This window comes from Pan paniscus, chromosome 2 (assembly GCF_029289425.2).
Source record: "Pan paniscus chromosome 2, NHGRI_mPanPan1-v2.0_pri, whole genome shotgun sequence".
Classification (NCBI taxonomy): domain Eukaryota; kingdom Metazoa; phylum Chordata; class Mammalia; order Primates; family Hominidae; genus Pan; species Pan paniscus.
The window spans coordinates 168,042,247-168,061,593 of record NC_085926.1 but is presented as its reverse complement, the minus strand read 5'-3'; the positions used below and the strand labels follow the sequence as shown (position 1 = coordinate 168,061,593).

Below are 19,347 nucleotides of genomic sequence, written 5' to 3'. Positions count from 1 at the left end.
TGGGATTATGTGGTATAGGCATGAGCCACTACACCTGGCTGATAATATTTCTAACATACTGAAGACTCATATTCGTCAGATAAACAGTGAGAATTCACAGAAGTTCTCAGTTGGTAATTTTTAAAAGAAAGACTTTTTTTTTTTTTTTTTTTCCTGAGATGAAGCCTTGCTCTGTCGCCCAGGCTGGAGTGCAGTGGTGTGATCTTGGCTCATTGCAACCTCCGCCTCTTGGGTTCAAGCGATTCTCCTGCCTCAGCCTCCCAAGCAGCTGGGACTACAGGCATACGCCACCATGCCCGGCTAATTTTTGTATTTTAAGCAGAGATGGGGTTTTGCCATGTTGGCCAGGCTGGTCTCGAACTCCTGACCTGAAGTGATCTGCCCGCCTCGGCCTCCCAAAGTGCTGGGATTACAAGCGTGAACTACTGCGCCTGGCTATGTTTTGACTTTTAAACACATGAAAATATATTTAACATATCAATAATAAATGTGTGTAAAAGGCTGGGCATGTTGGCTCATGCCTATAATCCCAACACTTTCTGGGAGCCCAAGGCATGCGAATGAAACCCCATCTCTACAAGCAAAATACAACAACAAAAAATTAGCTGGATGTGGTGGCAAGCGCCTGTAGTTCCAGCTACTTAGGAGGCTGAGGTGGGAGGCTTGCTTGAGCCCAGGAGGTCAAGGCTGCCATGAGCTGAGATCATACCATTGCACTCCAGCCTGGGTGACAGAGCAAAACCCTGTCTAAAAAAATAGAAATATATGTACAAATAACAATGAAGTACTGTTTTCATCTGTTAAAGTAGAAAACAAGGAAAAACGTTTACACAATACCTATTGTTGGCAAGAATGTGAAAAAGTAGGTATACTCATACACTATTAGTGGTAATATAGATTGGTGCAACTCTTTTGGAGGGTTATTTGGCAGTGTGTGTTAAACTTTAAAACGTACATGCCCCTGCTGAGAATGGTGGCTCATGCTTGTAATCCTAGTGCTTTGGGAGGCTAAGGTGGGGGGATCACTTGAGTCTAGCAGTTTGAGACCAGCCTGGGCAACGTAGACCCCATCTAATAAAAAGAAATTAGCCAGGTGTGGTGGTGTGTGCCTGCAGTCCCAGCTGCTCAAGAGGCTGAGGCAGGAGAATTGCTTGAGCCTAGGAGTTTGAGGCTACAGTGAGCTATAATTGTGCCACTGCACTCTAGCCTGGGCAACAGTGTGAGGCCCTGTTTCAAAAAAAGCCAAAATAATCTGTGCGTACCCTTTCATATAGCACTGTCACTTTTAGGGACATAATTAAAAATGACCTAGATAATTATGCCCATATGCATGATGTATAATAGTGAAAAATTATAAATAATATAAATGCCCATTAATTGAGGATTAGTTAAAAAAATGATAGTTAATTCCTACAGTGGAATATTATAGCTACTAAAAAATGCTGTATATGTGTCTACAGAGAGACTTGGATTTTCATTATGTATTGAGTGTAAGAAGCAAGAATGCATTGTGTAAGCTTGTTTAACTTATTTATTTTGGTTATTCTATTTGCAGTCTAAAATTATTATTTGGGGCCAGGCGCAGTGGCTCACGCCTGTAATCCCAGCATTTTGGGAGGCTGAGGTAGGCAGATCACTTGAGGTCAGGAGTTTGAGACCAGCCTGGCCAACATGGTGAAACCCCATCTCTATTAAAAATCAAAAATAAGCCTTCCATGGTGGCACGTGCCTATAATTCCAGCTACTTGGGAAGCTGAGGCAGGAGAATCACTTGAACCCGGGAGGCGGAGGTTGCAATGAGCCGAGATCACACCACTGCACTCCATCCTGGGTGGTAGAGCAAGACTCCATCTCAAAAAATAAAAATAAATAAAATTATTATTTGGTGGTTCTTTATATATTCTGTTTCTTTGGGGAGACTTTTTTTTTTTTTTTAATTTGTTTTAGGTATGCTCATTGTTGCTTATTTGAACCATTTTAAGAGATGGGTCTCACTGTGTTGTCCAGGCCGGCCTCCAACACTTGGGCTCAAGTGATCCTCCTGTCTTGGCTTCCTAAGTAGCTGGAACTATAGGTGCATGCTACTGGGCCTGACTTCTTTGAAGCATTTTTATGATGGCTGCTTTGTCATATAATTCTTTTTTTTTTTTTTTTTTTTTTTTTGAGACAAGGTCTTGCTCTGTCACCCAGGCTGGAGTACAGTGGCATGATCTTGGCTCACTGCAACTTCCACCTCCTGGGTTCAAGCAGTTCTCATGCCTCACCCTCCCAAGTAGCTGGAATTACAGGCGTTTACCACCATGTCTGGCTAATTTTTGTATTTTTAGTAGAGACGGGGTTTCTCCATTTTGGCCAGGCCGGTCTTGAACTCCTGACCTCAGGTGATCCACCCGCCTCAGCCTCCCAAAGTGCTGGGATTACAAGCATGAGCCACTGTGCCCAGCCTTGATCATATAATTCTGATATCTTTGTTATCTGGGTATTGGCTTCTATTGGTTGTCCTTTTCATTCATTTTGAGGTTTTCCTGGTTCTGGATGTGATGAGTGATTTTTTATTGAAACTTGGATGTTTTTAGTATTATGTTGTGTGACTGGTGATCTTATTTGACCTTTTTATTTTGACTGTTTCTCAAAGGGAAGTGTGCTGCCTTAATGCAATATGAGGGTGCAAGTATGAGTCCCAAATGGCATGAAATACAGGGGATACAAGTGCAGGTTCCCCATTTAGCCTCCATTGACACTTCAAGGGATGTTCCTCTTAATTGCTAAGCTGGGGTGGGAGTTCTGGCTCCTCACTAGGCTGCTACTGAAGCCTCTCTATCTAGAAGGAATAGGAGTACCTTTTACTCTCCCCACATGGTCTCCGCTGAGACCACAGGGTGCATTGGGGTGCTGGTGGTGGTTTATTATCACCTGGCTAGTATGAAAGTCCTGTTTTCTATATGGCCTTCTCTGACATGAACCTGTTGGAGGGGTTGAGGGAGTTGGAAAATCAAGTTCTTTGCAGATATGGGTGGGGCCACAGTTTTTTTCTGTAGTGTTTGGTTGGAGTAGAGTAATTATTGTCTAAAAGTTTTCTGTGTTGCACGGCTGTGCCTTTCCTGGTCCTTTGGTTAAAAAGAGCAGGCTTTTGTTGGGGATTTTTGTTTGTGCCTGTGGTGTTTCTGGATTACTGACTTCTTCATTTCCACCCTCCAAGTGTGGGTTATAAGAGGCAAAATGAAAATCCAGAGAATTCATTACCATGTTGTTTTCTTGGTCCTGAGGTCTCTAGCCAGTCTGTGTATTTTTTCCTTTACCTTTTGGGGTCTTCTTAGGTTTATTTTATATGTAACATAAGAGTTTTTAGTTGTTCTTGGCAGGAGGAATAGGGAAAAGTATGTCTACTCCATTTTTTTGGAAGCAGAGTTCTTGTCATTTTACTTATTTTTTTTAAAGTTATTTGCGTGTATCCATTTGATTACGCAAGCAGAAGATCTGTAATGGTACACAACAAACTGTTATTAGTGGTCTTCTCTGAGGAAGGAGGTTGAAGAGCTTTATTTTGTTAATTTTTATATTGTCTAAATAAAATTGAACAACTATTGTTGCCTAAGGAATAGATAACACAAATATATAGAGTAAAAGTGACTACTTCCCTTCAGTAGTCCCATTTTCTCTCACAAAGTTTTGTTTAAAGCTCTCCTGTATTTTTTTGTTTGTTTGTTTTTGTTAGGAGATACTATCTCACTGTTGCCCAGGCCGGAGTGCAGTGGCATGATCATAGCTCACTGCAGCCTCAAATTCTCAAGCAATTCTCCTGCCTCAGCCTACTGAGTAGTTGGGACTACGGGTGCATGCCTCCACACCCAGCTATTTTTGTTTGTTTTTTTATAGAGAAGGGGGTCTTGCTGTGTTGCTCAGGCTGGTCTTGAACTCCTGGCCTCAAGCAGTCCTCCTGCCTTGGCCTCCCAAAATGCTGGGATTATAGGCGTGAGCCACTGTGCCTGGCCTGCTTTCCTATATTATTACTATGCCTGCCTGCCTGCCTTTTTTTTTTTTTTTGACAGAGTCTTGCGCTGTTGCCCAGGCTGGAGTGCAGTGGCATGATCTCAGCTCACTGCAACCTCCACCTCCCAGATTCAAGAGATTCTCGTGCCTCAGCCTCCCGAATAGCTGGGATTACAGGCGCCCACCACCATACCTGGCTAATTTTTGTATTTTTAGTAGAGATGGGGTTTTACCATGTTGGCCAGGCTGGTCTTGAACTCCTGACCTCAGGTGATCAGCCTGCTTCGGCCTCCTGAAGTTCTGGGATTACAGGTGTGAGCCACCATGCCCGGCTGACTATGCATTTCTATACATAAATGTAAATGGGCTTAAAAGTTAATTTTGTTTGTTTTCATGTGAGGGCAGTGCCATCACACACACACACACACACACACACACACACACACACACACACACTCACACACTCTTTCTTTACTAAATATTTGGGAATTTTCAGATGGAAAGGATTATGTGGCTGAAAACTACAATCATAAGTCTCTGAGTGACTTAAGGGCTGTGTATATATCATTCTCTTTCCTTGTTGCATTTTGGTCCTGTAATTACATGAATCCCTGATATTTTGGCTTCAACTCACTGTACTATTCTGTCAGAAAGGGAAAAAACTTTTTTTTTTAATGACTTTCTAGTTATGATGCTAGACAAGATGAGCTTTTGAAGCCCAGTTTTATGACTTTGTTCATTCATGCATTCACTCATTCAGTCATCAAATATTTATCGAGCGTTTAATATTTGCCAAATCCTCTTCTAGGTGCTGAGGATACAGTACCACAACAAACAAATCTCTTTCCTCATGGAGCTAGGGATAGACGAACATTAAACAAGTACATAGTATGTCAGATGATGGTAAGTGAAAGAGAAAAATAAAGCAAGGAAATAAAAAAATAAAGAAAAATAAAGCAATGGGGGAATATGCCATTTTAATTAGGATGGTCAGGGAAAGCCTTGTTAATAAAGTTGGCCTTTTTAAGGATGGTGAGGAGGGCAGACATGCACAGGGAACAGAAAGGAGGACAGTGTGGCTGGAGTGGAATGTGAGAGTGGGAGTGTGGTTTAAAGATGACATCAGAGAGGTAATTGTAATCCTAATCATGAGGAAATTATAAGACCTTTGGGTTTTAGTAAGTATGAGTTGGGAAGCTATTGGAGAGCTGTTCTGGTATGGAAGTGACATGATCTCAAATTGGTTTTTGAGAGTAGGTTCTAGGGGTCAAAGACAGAAGCATGGAGTTAAATGTTCTTGTAATAATTCAAATGGAGAGATATTGGCAATTTGGATCGTGATGGTGATATTAGAGGTGGTGAAAAGTAGTTAGCTAGATTGTGAATTTTTTTTAACATTTAATTATAGAAATTTGGATATGTTTTGAAAGGAGAGCTAACACAAGATATGCGGATGCATTGAATAAAAGATGTGAGGAGTCAAGGATGACTCCATAGTATTTTGGCTCAAGCATCTGGAAAAATTGGGAGCTAAAGGAGGTATTGGAGAAGAAAATTAGGAGTTTGATTTTGGACATGTTAAGTTGATGATGTGTATTAGACACCCACCTATAGTATTGAGTAGGCATTGGTTATGTGTTTGGAGTTCATGTGGGAGGTTTCATGATTAATGATGTCTCATGTGGCTCCTTCAACATTCATGTTACAAGAGTACTTGATGACTTCACTACTGTTCATGCTGTGATGAGAGAAAGTTGAGTAGAATGGAGGAGATGAGGGACTGGGGTTCTAATCTTAAATTCTGTGACTGTCTGTTAATGTGACGTATGGCCAGTCATTTAACCTCCCTGCCTGCCAATTTTCTGTAAAATTAAATTGTCTAATTAAATGGTTTTAGTCTTTTCATCCAGATATCCTTGGATCTGTATCAAAGAGAAAGTTCAGGAAATGACGCTATGGACTGAATTATGTCCCCCATATTCATATGTTGAAGCCTAACTGATGTGACTGTATTAGAGATAGGACCTTTAGGGATGTGATAGAAGTTAAAGGAAGTCATAAGAATGGAGCCCTGATCTGATAGAACTGATTCGAAGAAGAGACACTGGCAATTTCTCTGCTACGTGAGGACACAGTGAGAAGGTGGCAGTCCACAAGCCAGGAGGAGAGCCCACACCAGAAACTGAATCTGTGGGCACTTTAATTTTGGACTTCTCAGCCTCTAAAAGTGTGCAAAATAAATTTCTGTTGTTTAAGTCAGGGGTCAGGCCATGGAACGGTACTGCTTTGTGGCCTGTTAGGAACTGGGCCTCACAGCAGGAGGAGAGTGGTGAGTGAGCAAGCATTATCGCCTGAGCTCCGCCTCCTGTCAGATCAGTGGCAGCATTAGATTCTTATAGGAGCGTGAACCCTATTTTGAACTGCACATGGGAGGGATCTAGGTTTGAGAATCTAATGCCTGATGATCTGAGATGGAACAGTTTCATCCCCAAACCCATTTTCCCCACCCTCTCTGTGGAAAAATTGTCTTCCATGAAACCGATCCCTGGTGCCAAAAAGTTTGGGGACCACTGGTTTAAGTGACCCAGTGTGTGGTATTTTATTATAGCAGCCTCCATAGACTGACACATTGGGCTATGGGCCTTATCTTATGTAAGCCTTAGCCAGCCAGAGCAGTTCTGTGATCTGTTTGAATCTCAAGTTCTGAATAAGACTGTGTTTATTAATAAGAAAAAAGTTTGAGAACTAGTGGTTTAGATGTTAATCTAGGATTATGTGAGAGTTTCTTAAATAGTTTATATGTGTTATAAAAATACATGTGCCCATCACATAGTAGGTACTTAAAAAATACTTGTTGAAAGATGTATGGTAGGTAGTAAGTATCAACTAGAACATGTAATGATATTAATGCTCTTTTTGTATGTTTTTTATGGGCTTCCCAGCAAAAAGCAGAAAGCCTGCTAGATAAATTCTAAAAGAACTATAACACTATTAATGTTAACTCTTTTTTTGTTTTTTTGAGACTGAGTCTCCCTCTGTCACCCAGGCTGTAGTGCAGTGGCACGATCTTGGCTCACTAGAACCTCTGCTTCCCAGGTTGAAGCGATTCTCCTCCCTCAGCCTCCTGAGTAACTGGGACTACAGGTTACCCACCACCACACCCAGCTACTTTTTTTGTGTGTTTTCAGTAGAGACAGGTTTCACTATGTTGCCCAGGCTGGTCTCAAACTCCTGACCTCAGGTGATCTGCCTGTTTTGGCCTCCCAAAGTGCTAGGATTACAGGCGTGAGCCACCATGCCCGACCTAATGTTAATTCTTGATTATTGCAATGCAGAGAATTATTTTAGGATATATTCTAATTGCCTGAGATTGAGTTATAGTAGAGTTTCTAATCCTGACCCCAGTGATGAGATTCTTTGGTTGCCCATTATAGCAAATATGTGTATTGTCCAACATTGTGCTGCTTGCTCTGGTGGTACAAAGTTTCTTCCCTCAGGGAGTATGCATTTGAAGAACTATGCTTAGATATATCAAACAGTAAATAATATAATAGTATATAATCAAGTGGTAAATGTCATAGGAGTTAACAGAAAAGAGATCTTTGAGGATTGTATTATAGTAGCTGAGGAACGCTGAACTTTTAAAACAGGTAGAGTTTGCAGAGAAGAGGTCTCACCGTGAGATCATGATCCTGAGACAGCAGAGGTTAGATTTAGGGATTCATTACTATGTGGGATTCTATGTTAGTCTTCCACATTGCTGAGGACAGTCTATGCCAGTACTTTTTTATTGAGTGCCTACTTGGTGTCAGGTGCCAAGGATTGAAAGTGAACAAAGGTTTTAGAGTATAATGAGGATACAGACAAGTAAATAGTCAAAGGACAGTATGATAAGAATTTTGTTTTGCTGCAGTATCTTATAACTTTCTTTTAAAGGCTATGTGGAAGAAAAACTAAATCTTTGTGGGCTTGAAAATTACCTCTTTTTATAATTATCTTTACATGAATTCTGTATTGAAAATATTTTTTCTGAGGAAATTTGAAAGCAAAGATTACTTTTTTCAAAATTTTAGTATTGCTGAAGAAAAGGCTGTTGTTAGTTCCATTATCATTCTTCTGGGGTAACTGCCTGTTTTTTCTTTCCAGAATCTTTTGAGATTTGCCTGTTTGCTTTAGTTTTTTATTTTGTAGTTTCATGACAATGTGTCTAGATGTCATTGTGTAGGACACCTGTTGGGCCCTCTCAGTGTGAAACTAGATTTTTAATGATCATGTATGTGAAACTTAACAAATCTGCAGGAAGTTAATTTTGTTCTTTAATGATCATATATGTGAAACTAAACAAATCCACGAGAAATTAATTTTCTGTTTTCTCTTTCTGGAGCTCTTGGTTGAATGTTGACCTTTCTGGATTGATCCTTTATCTTGTTTACCTTTTCACTTACTGCCTTTTTTTTTGTGTGTGGGATATTTCCTTAACTTTTTCTTTTAGCTCTTTATTTGACTTTTAAAAAAATTTTAGTTCAGCCACTATTTCTAATTTCTCAGAGCATTTTCTTGTTTTCTCATTGTTCTTTCAAACTAATATTCCGTTTTTCTATTATGGATAAAATACTTTGGATCTCTATTATGCTATTCATCAGATTTTTTTTTTTTTTTTGAGACCGAGTCTCGCTCTGTCTTCCAGGCTGGAGTGCAGTGGCGTGATCTTGGCTCACTGCAAGCTCCGCCTCCTAGGTTCACGCCGTTCTCCTGCCTCAGCCTCCTGAGTAGCTGGGACTGCAGGCGCCCGCCACCATGCCCTGCTAATTTTTTGTATTTTTAGTGGATACGCGGTTTCACCATGTTAGCCAGGATGGTCTCGATCTCCTGACCTTGTGATCTGCCCGCCTTGGCCTCTCAAAGTGCTGGGATTACAGGCGTGAGCCACCACGCCCGGCCCAGATTTTATTTTACTTTTATTTTCACTTTTTTTTTTTTTTTTTCAAGACAGGTTCTCACTTTGTTGTCCATGCTGGAGTGCAGTGGTGCTGATATGGCTTATTGCAACTGCCACCTCCCAGGATCAAGTGATCCACCCTGCTCAGCCCTTCAAGTAGCTGAGATTATAGTCGTGTGCCACCACACTTGACTAATTTTTGTATTTTCTGTAGTGTCAAAGTCTTGCCATGTTGCCCAGGCCGGTCTCGAACTCCTGAGCTCGAGTGATCCACCTGCTTTGGCCTCCCAGAGTGCTGGGATTACAGGTGTGAGCCACTGTGCCTGGCCTATCAGATTTTTTTTTCTTTTTTTGAAATTTTTCTTTTTTGAGATGGAGTCTCACTCTGTGGCCTAGGCTTGAGTGCAGTGGCGTGGTCTTGGCTCACTGCAACCTCTGCCAGCCAGGTTCAAGCGATTTCTCCTGCCTCAACCTCCCAAGTAGCTGGGATTACAGGTGTCTGCCACTATGTCCAGCTAATTTTTTGTATTTTTAGTGGAGATGGGGTTTCACCATGTTGGCAGGCTGGTTTCGAACTTCTGACCTTGTGATTCACCTGCCTCGATTTTTTGTTGAGATGGAGTCTCTGTTGCCCAGGCTGGACTGCAGTGGCACAATCTCGGCTCACCATGCCTGGCCCGCATTGAGTATTTAATTAAGGATCACATTGAATATTTAATTAAGGATCACATACTGCATTGAAGACTCTTTTTTCTTTTTAATATAAAAATAGACTTCTTTTTTTTCTTTCATGACGTTTGAAGAGCTCAGGTCAGCTTACCTTATGGAATTTCCAATAGTCTAGATTTGTCTGATTGTTTTCTCAATCCTTTTTTACTGTATTAATTGCTATTTCAGTGGGGTTTAGTAGGAGGGATAAGCAAATGGTTTGTTTCTTTATTATCTTCTTTATTTATTGGTTGTAAATATGATTTTTAATGAGTATATAATGTTCTACCATTTTTAAAAACTACTTTTCTCTTGCTGGTGGTTTTAATTTTTCCATCTTTTTGCTAATATAAGTAAACCTGCATTGACTATTTTATTATATATATTTGTATATATTTTTAGTTATTTTTTCTTAAAAATTTCCTGAGAGTATATTCATTGGGTCAGTGAGATTGTTTTTAGATCAAGAACCTTAAAACTGTTCAGTTTTCTCAAAAATGTCCAAATCACATCAGCCACATATCAGAGTCCATTTGATATATTTATACTATATAGGGGATGTAAATTTACCTGAGAGAAAATCATTTGCTTGTAATCAGTCATTCTCAGTGTTCTACTGCTAGTGTCCTCATCCTCTATTATCTCATTCAGGGAATTTTTTTAGGCTTCAGAACTCATTGTTTTTAAGGATTCTTTAAAATATAATTTTAAGTGATTGGGTGTAGAAGCCTTTTCCAAAACCTAATACTAGTGTGAGATAAAACTGTAGCCTGAATATTTGTATGGTCACAAGCAGCTTTACTGCATTTTTGTAAAATATTCCAACAGTACAGAAAAAGTAAAAAAGGTATTAAGTTCCCTAAAGCCTCCTTTCCCTTTCAGTCCGTCTGTCTTCTTAGTTGGTTCCATACCCCTCCAGATCTTATCCTATGTATTTTGGACATATATGTCATAGAGAAGTGTGCATATATGCATTTAGCACTCTTTTTTACACATTGTAAACACAGGTATTCTGCATTTTGTTTTTTTCCCTTAACAGTGTGTCTTGAGATCTTTTTATGTTTGCAGACAGAGATCAGTCTCACTTAAGCTGCTGTGTGGGGTTGCACTGTGTGAATGGATTTTATTTTATATAACCATCCCTGTTGCTGGACATTTTAAATTATTTCCAATATTATAATTGTTTTGACATTGCAAGTTTTCTTTCTAGGATGCCAAAATCTGAAAACATTGGGAGACTGTGAGGTTTTTTATGTTTGTTTTATTTTCACCAGCTTGTATTGCAGAAAGTAGAAGTAATGTTTTTCTAAAATAAATAGGATAGGTATTTTATTTCTTTGATTTATTAAAAAACACGCAGTCTCAGCAGGGTACGGTGGCTCACACCTGTAATCCCAGCATTTTGGGAGGCCGAGGTGGGTGGATCACGAGGTCAGGAGTTCAAGACCAGCCTGACCAACATGGTGAAACCCCGTCACTATTAAAAATGCAAAAATTAGCCAGGCATGGTAGCAAGCACCTGTAATCCCAGCTACTCAGGAGGCTGAGGCAGGAGAATCACTTGAACCCAGGAGGCGGAGTTTGCAGTGAGCCAAGATGGCGCCACTGCACTCCAGCCTGGGCAACAGAGTGAGACTCCATCTCAAAAAAAAAACATGTAGTCTCTTAAAAAGAAAATTCTTCATGGATAGCTATTACTACTTAAAAGTCTGGGTGCGATGGCTCACACCTATAATCCCAACACTTTGGGAGGCCGAGGCAGGTAGATCACTTCAGGTCAGGAGTTCGAGACCTGGCCAACATGGCGAAACCCGTCTCTACTAAGAATACAGAAATTAGCCATGCGTGGTAGTGGGCGCTTGTGGTCGCAGATACTCAGGAGGCTGAGGCAGGAGAAGCACTTGAACCCAGGAGGCGGAGGTTGCAGTGAGCGGAGATTGTGCCACTGCATTCCAGTCCGGGCAGCAGAGTGAGACTCTGTCTCAAGAAAAAAAAAAATTCTGCATAGGGCCGGATATGGTGGCTCATGCCCGTAATCCCAGCACTTTGGGAGGCCAAGATGGGAGAGAATCACTTAAGCCCAGAAGTTTGAGACCAGCCTGAACTACGTAGACCCCATCTCTTTTCTTAATAAAATAAAATAAAAATAAAATTTCTATATAGCATTTTACTCTACTGATATTTGAAATACCACATAGCAGTTCCCACTAAATAATGAGGCAATACTATTTATAAGCTGCTTTAACATGATAAAAGCAAATTAATATACTAAGGTAAGCATTAAAGAGAAAAATAGCATTTCCTCTCTGATTCTAAAATTAATATCTACATAGAAAAGTTAAAAACTTTAAAAAAAGTAATCCCGGATTTTACTCCTAGAAGGCATTATATATATACACCTTTAACATTTTGGTGACTGTTCTCACAGGTAGTGGTGCATGGGTGTGTGTGTGTTTCTATATTGAGTCTAGTCATATATCATGTTATGAGTATGTATTATTGTGTGTATATCCAATGCAGTCATTTTTCTTAACTTTTTTTTTTGGAGACAGGGTCTCGCTCTGTCACCCAGGTTGGAGTGCAGTGCTGCAATCTCGGCTCACTGCAACCTCCGCCTCCCAGGCTCAAGTGATCCTCCCAGCTCAGCCTCCTGAGTAGCTGGGACCACAGGTGTGCACCACAATGCCTGGCTAATTTTTTGTATTTTTGGTAGATACAGGGTTTCACCATGTTGACCAGGCTGGTCTCGAACTCCTGAGCTCAAGCTATCCACCTGTCTCAGCTTCCCAAAGTGCTGGGATTACTGGCATGAGCCACTATGCCTGGCCATCTTTCTTAACATGTTTTTCACATTTGTGATACATATACACACACAGACATTTGTATGTACCTATATGAATGATACTCTACATGTTATTTTGCTGCCTTTTTACTCAGCAGTGGACATAAAAATCTTTTAATGCCACTGAATACAAATACATCATTCTTTTAATGTGAAATGTTTCTCTATTTAGGGTATACCTGATTGATTCTGATCAGTCAAACGGTAGAGGCAACTCTCAAATGGACTTTGGCTATGGGTAGTAATCGGTTGGAAACTCCTTTTGAGGACATTAACAGGTGGTTGGGAGTTAAGTGGCTTATTCTGGCAGACTTGTTTCTTTCTGGTGACTCCTAGAATTAGCGTCAGTGGGGAGACAGCTTGCAGTAATCGGGCTCAGTGAGTGAGTTTCTTTGTGGAGTGTGACTTGAGATAGGAAGTGACAGGATTGGTCAGGGTCTTCAGTGAAAGGGAATTAGGAGTGTTGGGATGGAACTGACAGAGAAAATAATGGAAACTGGTAAAGACATCTGGTTTAGGTCAGCAGAGCAACACAGGAAAAAGGAGAGCCTTATCAGTTGTGGAAAGGAAGGACAGTTTTTTAGTTAGGCTAGCTAGGGAGACGGACTTCTTGCAGAGGTGGCTACTGATCTGTTGGCCTTCATGAGTTGGGTGTTATTAGTAGATAGCTGCTTTTGAAATATTACTTGTTATATGGAACTTAAAAGTAAACACAACACTTGTTCTTTGATCTCACAACTTAGAGTAGAATACAGGTGGTTAGGGCATTGCTAGTTGTCTTCACTTCCTCTTTTCTTTTTTAAGAAAAATAAAAGCATTCTGTTTGTACTTTGTACTCTACTTCCTTAAAAAGCATTCTCCAGCTTGTTAGCTATCAGCCAATCATTTTTTAAAGAAGACTTTTATTACATTTTTCTTTAGAGAATGTGTAAATATCCTTACTAAGAGTACATTTCTTTCTTACTGTTTTTTGAAAGAATCACCAACTGAAAAAAAAGTTCTAAGGCATTATTACTGCAGAGTAACCTGAACTAGGGAGCTATCAGGATATTTAAAAAGTACCCCGAATGCCAAAATACATGAGTCGGAAAAACTTGGGTCCAGTTCTTCCCTGTTGGTGATTTAATCTCTGGAGCAAAGCTTAAATATTGCATGAATATGCCTTGAAATATGAAATATGCCTTAAAATAACATGACATTAATTAACTTAATAAGCTTATTGAATGAAGACCTTTCGTAGATACTGGATATATGAAGATGAATAACACACGGCCCCCACCCTTAAAGAAATTATTATTTAGAAGGATGAGATAGAAATATATGCTAAAAGTATATGGACGGTAACAATTAGGCAACAAAGAGGGGGAATAGTCAGTTCTGCTTTGGGATATGGGAATGCCTGAAAAAGCTTATTAGAGCAGGTGATTTTTGAGAAGTTGTTCACTATGTAGCTGCAGATGGGCTGGGACATGGCGGTGGCAAGGATGCTCAATCTAGTCAGGAATATCATCGCCAGTGCCATAGAGGACTGAGATCATGATACTACACATACCTTGCTATGGTAATGGGAAGGTTGTGTGTGGAGTGGGAGGAGATGATGCTAGAGAGGTTGTCAGGGAAGAGGTTTAACTTTATCCAGAAGATTCTTTTTTTTTTTTTTTTGAGACGGAGTCTCGCTCTGTCACCCAGGCTGGAGTGCAGTGGCGCGATCTCGGCTCACTGCAAACTCCGCTTCCCGGGTTCACGCCATTCTCCTGCCTCAGCCTCCCCAGTAGCTGGGACTACAGGCGCCCGCCACCACGCCTGGCTATTTTTTTGTATTTTTAGTAGAGACGGGGTTTCACCGTGTTATCCAGGATGGTCTCGATCTCCTGACCTCGTGATCTGCCCGCCTCGGCCTCCCAAAGTGCTGGGATTACAGGCGTGAGCCACCGCGCCCGGCCTCAGAAGATTCTTAAATGGGTAATTAATATTAATAATCAGGGAAAGATTATCTGGCAAGTAGAAGGTGACAAGATTCCAGTAAGAGGTATCAGTTTGCAGATATTAAAGTAATCAAGCCAGAAATAACATGGGCCCAAAGTCTCAAACTAAGTGATGAAAATTCAAAATGGAAATTAGGAGACAAAAAGATGTATTAGAAACAAGATACGTGACTGATTTTGTGTGTGTGGTAAAGGAGAGGGAAGCATCAGGATGACTTCGAGATACTGTGTCTTGGAGAATTTTAGAAAATGCCAGTGCCATTTGAGGAGAAGCTGTTTTAAAAGGAATAATTAGTTTGCTGTTTGAACATGCTGAATTTGAGCTGGTAAAGGATACCCAGAAAGATGTGTTCTGTAGGTATTTGGATCTGGAACTTCAAAAAAGGGTTTATAGTTAAGAATCAAGAGTCATCAGGATTGAATTGTTTGAAACCATGGAAGTAGATATGATAATCTAGGAATTCAAGAAGAAAAGTGTGGTCTGGTGCGGTGGCTCATGCTGGTAATCCCAGCACTTTGGGAGGCTGAGGTGGGGGTATCGCTTGAGCCCAGGAGTTTGAGGCAAGCTTGGGCAACATGATGAAACCCTGTCTCTACAAAAAATAACAAAGATTAGCCGGGTGTGGTGGTGCATGCCTGTAGTCCCAGCTACTCAGGAGGCTGAGGTAGGAAGGATCATCTGAGTCTAGGAAATTGGGGCTGCAGTGAGCCATGATCACTCCACTGCACCCCAGCCTGGGTGACAGAGGGAGACCCTGTCTCAAAAAAAAAAAAAGAAGAAAAGTGTCAAAGACAGAGTATGAACATTTTGGGAGTGGGTGCAAAAGAAGAGCTGGTAAAGAGGACTGAGAGGGAATGGTCTGAAAAGAATCCACTGAATTTGTCAGATGTTGGTGACTATTGTTAAGGTGATTTCAGTGATGTGTTAGGAATAGGATCTAAATTACAGAATAGGCTGGGCACGGTGGCTCACGCCTGTAATCCCAGCACTTTGGAAGGCCGAGGGGGAGGGATCGTGAGGTCAGGAGATTGAGACCATCCTGCCTAACACCATGAAACCCTGTCTCTACTAAAAATACAAAAAAAAAAAAAAAAAAATTAGCCAGGCGTGGTGGTGGGCGCCTGTAGTCCCAGCTATTCAGGAGGCTGAGGCAGGAGAATGATGTGAACCCAGGAGGTGGAGGTTGCAGTGAGCCGAGGTTGCACCACTGCACTCCAGCCTGGGCGACAGAGCGAGACTCTGTCTCGAAAAAACAAAACAGAACAAAACAAAAACAAACAAACAAAATTACAGAATAATTCTGTATTGTATTAGTGGTATTTATGCATTGATTTATACCTTTAACTATTATATTAAAATAAAACTATGTGATATATATACATTTAGAGAATTAGATAACCAACTGTCATGTGCCTACTATACAGTTTTTTAAACTTTTTTATTTTAAAATAATTATAAATTAAATTCCTATAAATCATAGGAAGTTGCAAAACTAGTACAGAGAGGTCCTCCTATATAAACTTCACTCAGCTTCCTCCAGTCACCATTCAGTTTAACAAGTGTCCTGGGTTAGTTCAGATGTTAATGTCTTGGGCTGCGTTATGGAACCGTACAGGGAGTATGGATGTGGATTCTATACCCCTACCTGGTGTAAGCCTGGAGTTTTGATTCTCATGGGTGCCTCCTTCCCTGCCTCCACTAGGAGCAGGGCAGATGCAAGCTTCTTTGCTGTTTCTCAGAACGTATGGGTGGAGCTTTTCCAGCTCCTTTTTACATATTGGGCAGCTCTTTTCAGGATTTTGGCTCAAAATAGGGATTTGACTTGTAGCCCTCCCCTGAAATAAGCACAAAGGTGGATCTTCTGGCTCTATATAACCAAGATACCCTTATAGACTGCCTTGGTGTCAGCTGAGGTGACATCTCTCTGGCTTTGAGTTTCTTCCTTTCTGGCACCAGGAATTTCCTTTCCCAGCTTTTCTCTCCCTTTTGGAGTTCTGCTGTATATTCTGATTTTTTCATGTTGATCTAGCATTTCAGTGATACCATTTGGTCACATGGATGTATTAGTCCAGTCTGCCTTGTTGCTTGAATAAGAAGTCCAATAAAGTATTCTTTTTTCTAATAAAATATTTATTAATTGTATTCTGTGCTTTGTTCCACAAAAATGATTCGAGGTTGGATTATATTATTCTCTGTTTAAAAATATTATTATTATTATTATTACTACTATTTGAGACAGAGTCTCGCTCTGTCGCCCAGGCTGGAGTGTAGTGGCGTGATCTTGGGTCACTGCAACCTCCGCCTCCCGGGTTCAAGCGATTCTCCTGCCTCAGCCTTCTGAGTAGCTGCGATTACAGGCGCGTGCCATCACACTTGGCTAATTTTTGTATTTTTAGTAGAGATGGGATTTCACCATGTTGGTCAGGCTGGTCTCAAACTCCTGACCTTGTGATCCGCCCACCTCAGCCTCCCAAAGTGCTGGGATTATAGGTTTGAGCCACCTCACCCGGCCAAAAATATTATTTATTTTTAAAATGGGTAATATATGCATGTGGTCTAAAATTAGAAAGATAAAAAAAGAGTATGCTTTTTCTTTTCCCTATTACCCTAGCCACCCCACTCCAATGTCTCTTTATAGATACAACCACTTACCAGTTTCTTACGCATCCTTCTAGAGGTTAACAATGCACTAGTTTATCGGGTTTTTTTTCTTTTTTTCTTTCTTTTTTTTTTAGATGGAGTGTCGCTCTGTCGCCCAGGCTGGAGTGCAGTGGCGCAATCTCGGCTCACTGCAAACTCCACCTTCCAGGTTCACGCCATTCTTCTGCCTCAGCCTCCCGAGTAGCTGGGACTACAGGCACCCACCACCACACCCGGCTAATTTTTTTAATTTTTTCTTTTTTTTTTTTTAGTAGAGACAGGGTTTCACCATGTTAGCCAGGATGGTCTTGATCTCCTGACCTTGTGATCCACCCGCCTCGGCCTCCCAAAGTGCTGGGATTACAAGCGTGAGCCACTGCGCCCGGCCAACAATGCTCTAGTTTATTCTTTAACAGAAGTTTTAAACTTTAGTGTTTATAATTTAATTTTGTAGCTGATATTCAGGATTTTTCCATCTGTTTGAGAAGTAGTATTTTCTTTTGCTTGAGAGCTTTTGACTTACAGCTTTACACTGGTTATGTGTTACATGTATGTCTTTATATATGTGAATGGATTATCTGTGTTTTAATTTTTGTTCACAAACTCCTCAGAATGTGACAGAATAAACTGTTGATTAGGATGTTTTAAGTTATGTGGAATATTAAAATGAAACAGTAGCTCTATTTTTTAATTTTTAATTGACACATAATAACTATACATATTTATGGGATACAGGGTGATATTTGAATACATGTATATCATGTATAGTGATCAAATCAGAGTAACTGGCATATCCATCATCTCAAATCATTGATCATTTCTTAGTGTTGAGAACATACAAAATCCCCTATTAAAACTAATGGAAAGCTTCATGAATTTGAATGTCATTTTTGGGCAGGAGCCATGCTAATCTTCTCTATATTGTTCCAGTTTTAGTATATGTGCTGCGGAGGTGAGCACTGGCCCTAATTTTTAGGAGGTAGTGGAAATGATATTTTAAGATACTAGAAATCTTACTGAAACACGTTGTAGCTATCCTTAAAAACTGTGGCCGGGTGCAGTGGCTCATGCCTGTAATCCTAGCACTTTGGGAGGCCGAGGCAGGTGGATAACCTAAGGTCAGGAGTTCGAGACCAGCCTGACCAACATGGAGAAACCCCGTCTCTAATAAAAATACAAAATTAGCCGGGCGTGGTGGCGTATGCCTGTAATCCCAGCTACTTGGGAGGCTTAGGCAGGAGAATCACTTGAACCCAGGAGGCGGAGGTTGCGGTGAGCCAAAATCGCGCACTTGCACTCCAGTCTGGGCAACAAGAGCGAAACTCCATCTTAAAAAAAAAAAAAATTGCCCTGATTACTAACCAATCCATGCCATTGTTTGCATATGTGCAAATAACTGCCCAAAGAAATGAGGGGGTCTGTCAAAGATAAAGGCTTCTCCTTTGGGTTCCTTAGCCACAATTTATACCATTGATTGCCTGACTGCAGCTCGGTGTGAAATTCAGTAACATGGAAGCAAGAAATGGAAGCCTATGACCTAATATGTTTTCTTCCTTAGATCAACCTCTCCACTTCTCCTACACCTGCACAGTTAATAAGCCGTTCCCAGGCTTCCAGTTCTACCAGCGGCAGTATTACCCAACAGACTATGTTACTAGGGAGTACTTCCCCTACCCTAACGGCAAGCCAAGCTCAAATGTATCTCCGAGCTCAAATGGTAAGATATGAGCTACCAAATTTTTTCAGTGTTTAAGGACTTGAGAGATCAAAATGTTTCTTGATTTGATACAATAAGAGGTATTTTTAATATTTAAGAAATGTTTAATTGTATGTGTGTGCATGCGGGCGTGCCTTCAGCTCTTGTACATTTATGTCATGAAAGATTCTACTTTTAATTAATAGGTCTTCTTGGTATCAAATAGTAATTATTACATTGAGAATCTAATAGAGATTCAGTAACGTAAGAGTGATTATTTTTTAATATCAAATTCATCGAAAACCTTTTTTTCATATTTTAACATCTCTGAAATTTGGATGCATTTTATAACTGATGGCATCTTGGTACTTACAGTGGTCCATAAAATCATTGCCTGTTTTTGTCAACTTAGATTTGGTGAAATAGAGATGTTAAAAAAACTTTGTTGTTAATAATTTGTATCCTAGGATTTTCTGATCTATATTGGAGTTCGGGATAGTCTCCCAGATGATTCTTAACTTTGGCTTTTCCCATCTCAAATTCTGC

The 19,347-nt window shown here is 40.5% G+C and overlaps 1 protein-coding gene and 2 non-coding genes across 10 annotated transcripts in view; 1 reads left to right on the top strand and 2 right to left on the bottom strand.

Annotated features, from left to right (window-relative positions):
• The window catches only part of PHC3 (polyhomeotic homolog 3), a 94,241-nt gene that overhangs the window by 13,573 nt on the left and 61,321 nt on the right, over positions 1 to 19,347 (top strand). For 6 of the 8 annotated variants that reach the window (XR_004670829.3, XM_003831920.5, XM_008957293.5 and 3 more), the window contains exon 5: positions 18,664 to 18,822. The exons of the other annotated variants lie outside the window; for them this stretch is intronic. Coding sequence is in view for 5 of the 6 variants with exons in the window: in XM_003831920.5 (XP_003831968.2) it covers positions 18,664 to 18,822 (159 nt within the window). In the remaining variant the exon portion in view is untranslated. The remainder of the gene's footprint in view (positions 1 to 18,663; positions 18,823 to 19,347) is intronic. 8 annotated transcript variants of the gene reach the window in all.
• LOC112439425 (U7 small nuclear RNA) lies at positions 6,920 to 6,981 on the bottom strand. The gene has a single exon (XR_003027708.1). It is a non-coding gene; the product is annotated as a U7 small nuclear RNA (small nuclear RNA).
• LOC112439355 (U6 spliceosomal RNA) lies at positions 17,959 to 18,065 on the bottom strand. The gene has a single exon (XR_003027653.1). It is a non-coding gene; the product is annotated as a U6 spliceosomal RNA (small nuclear RNA).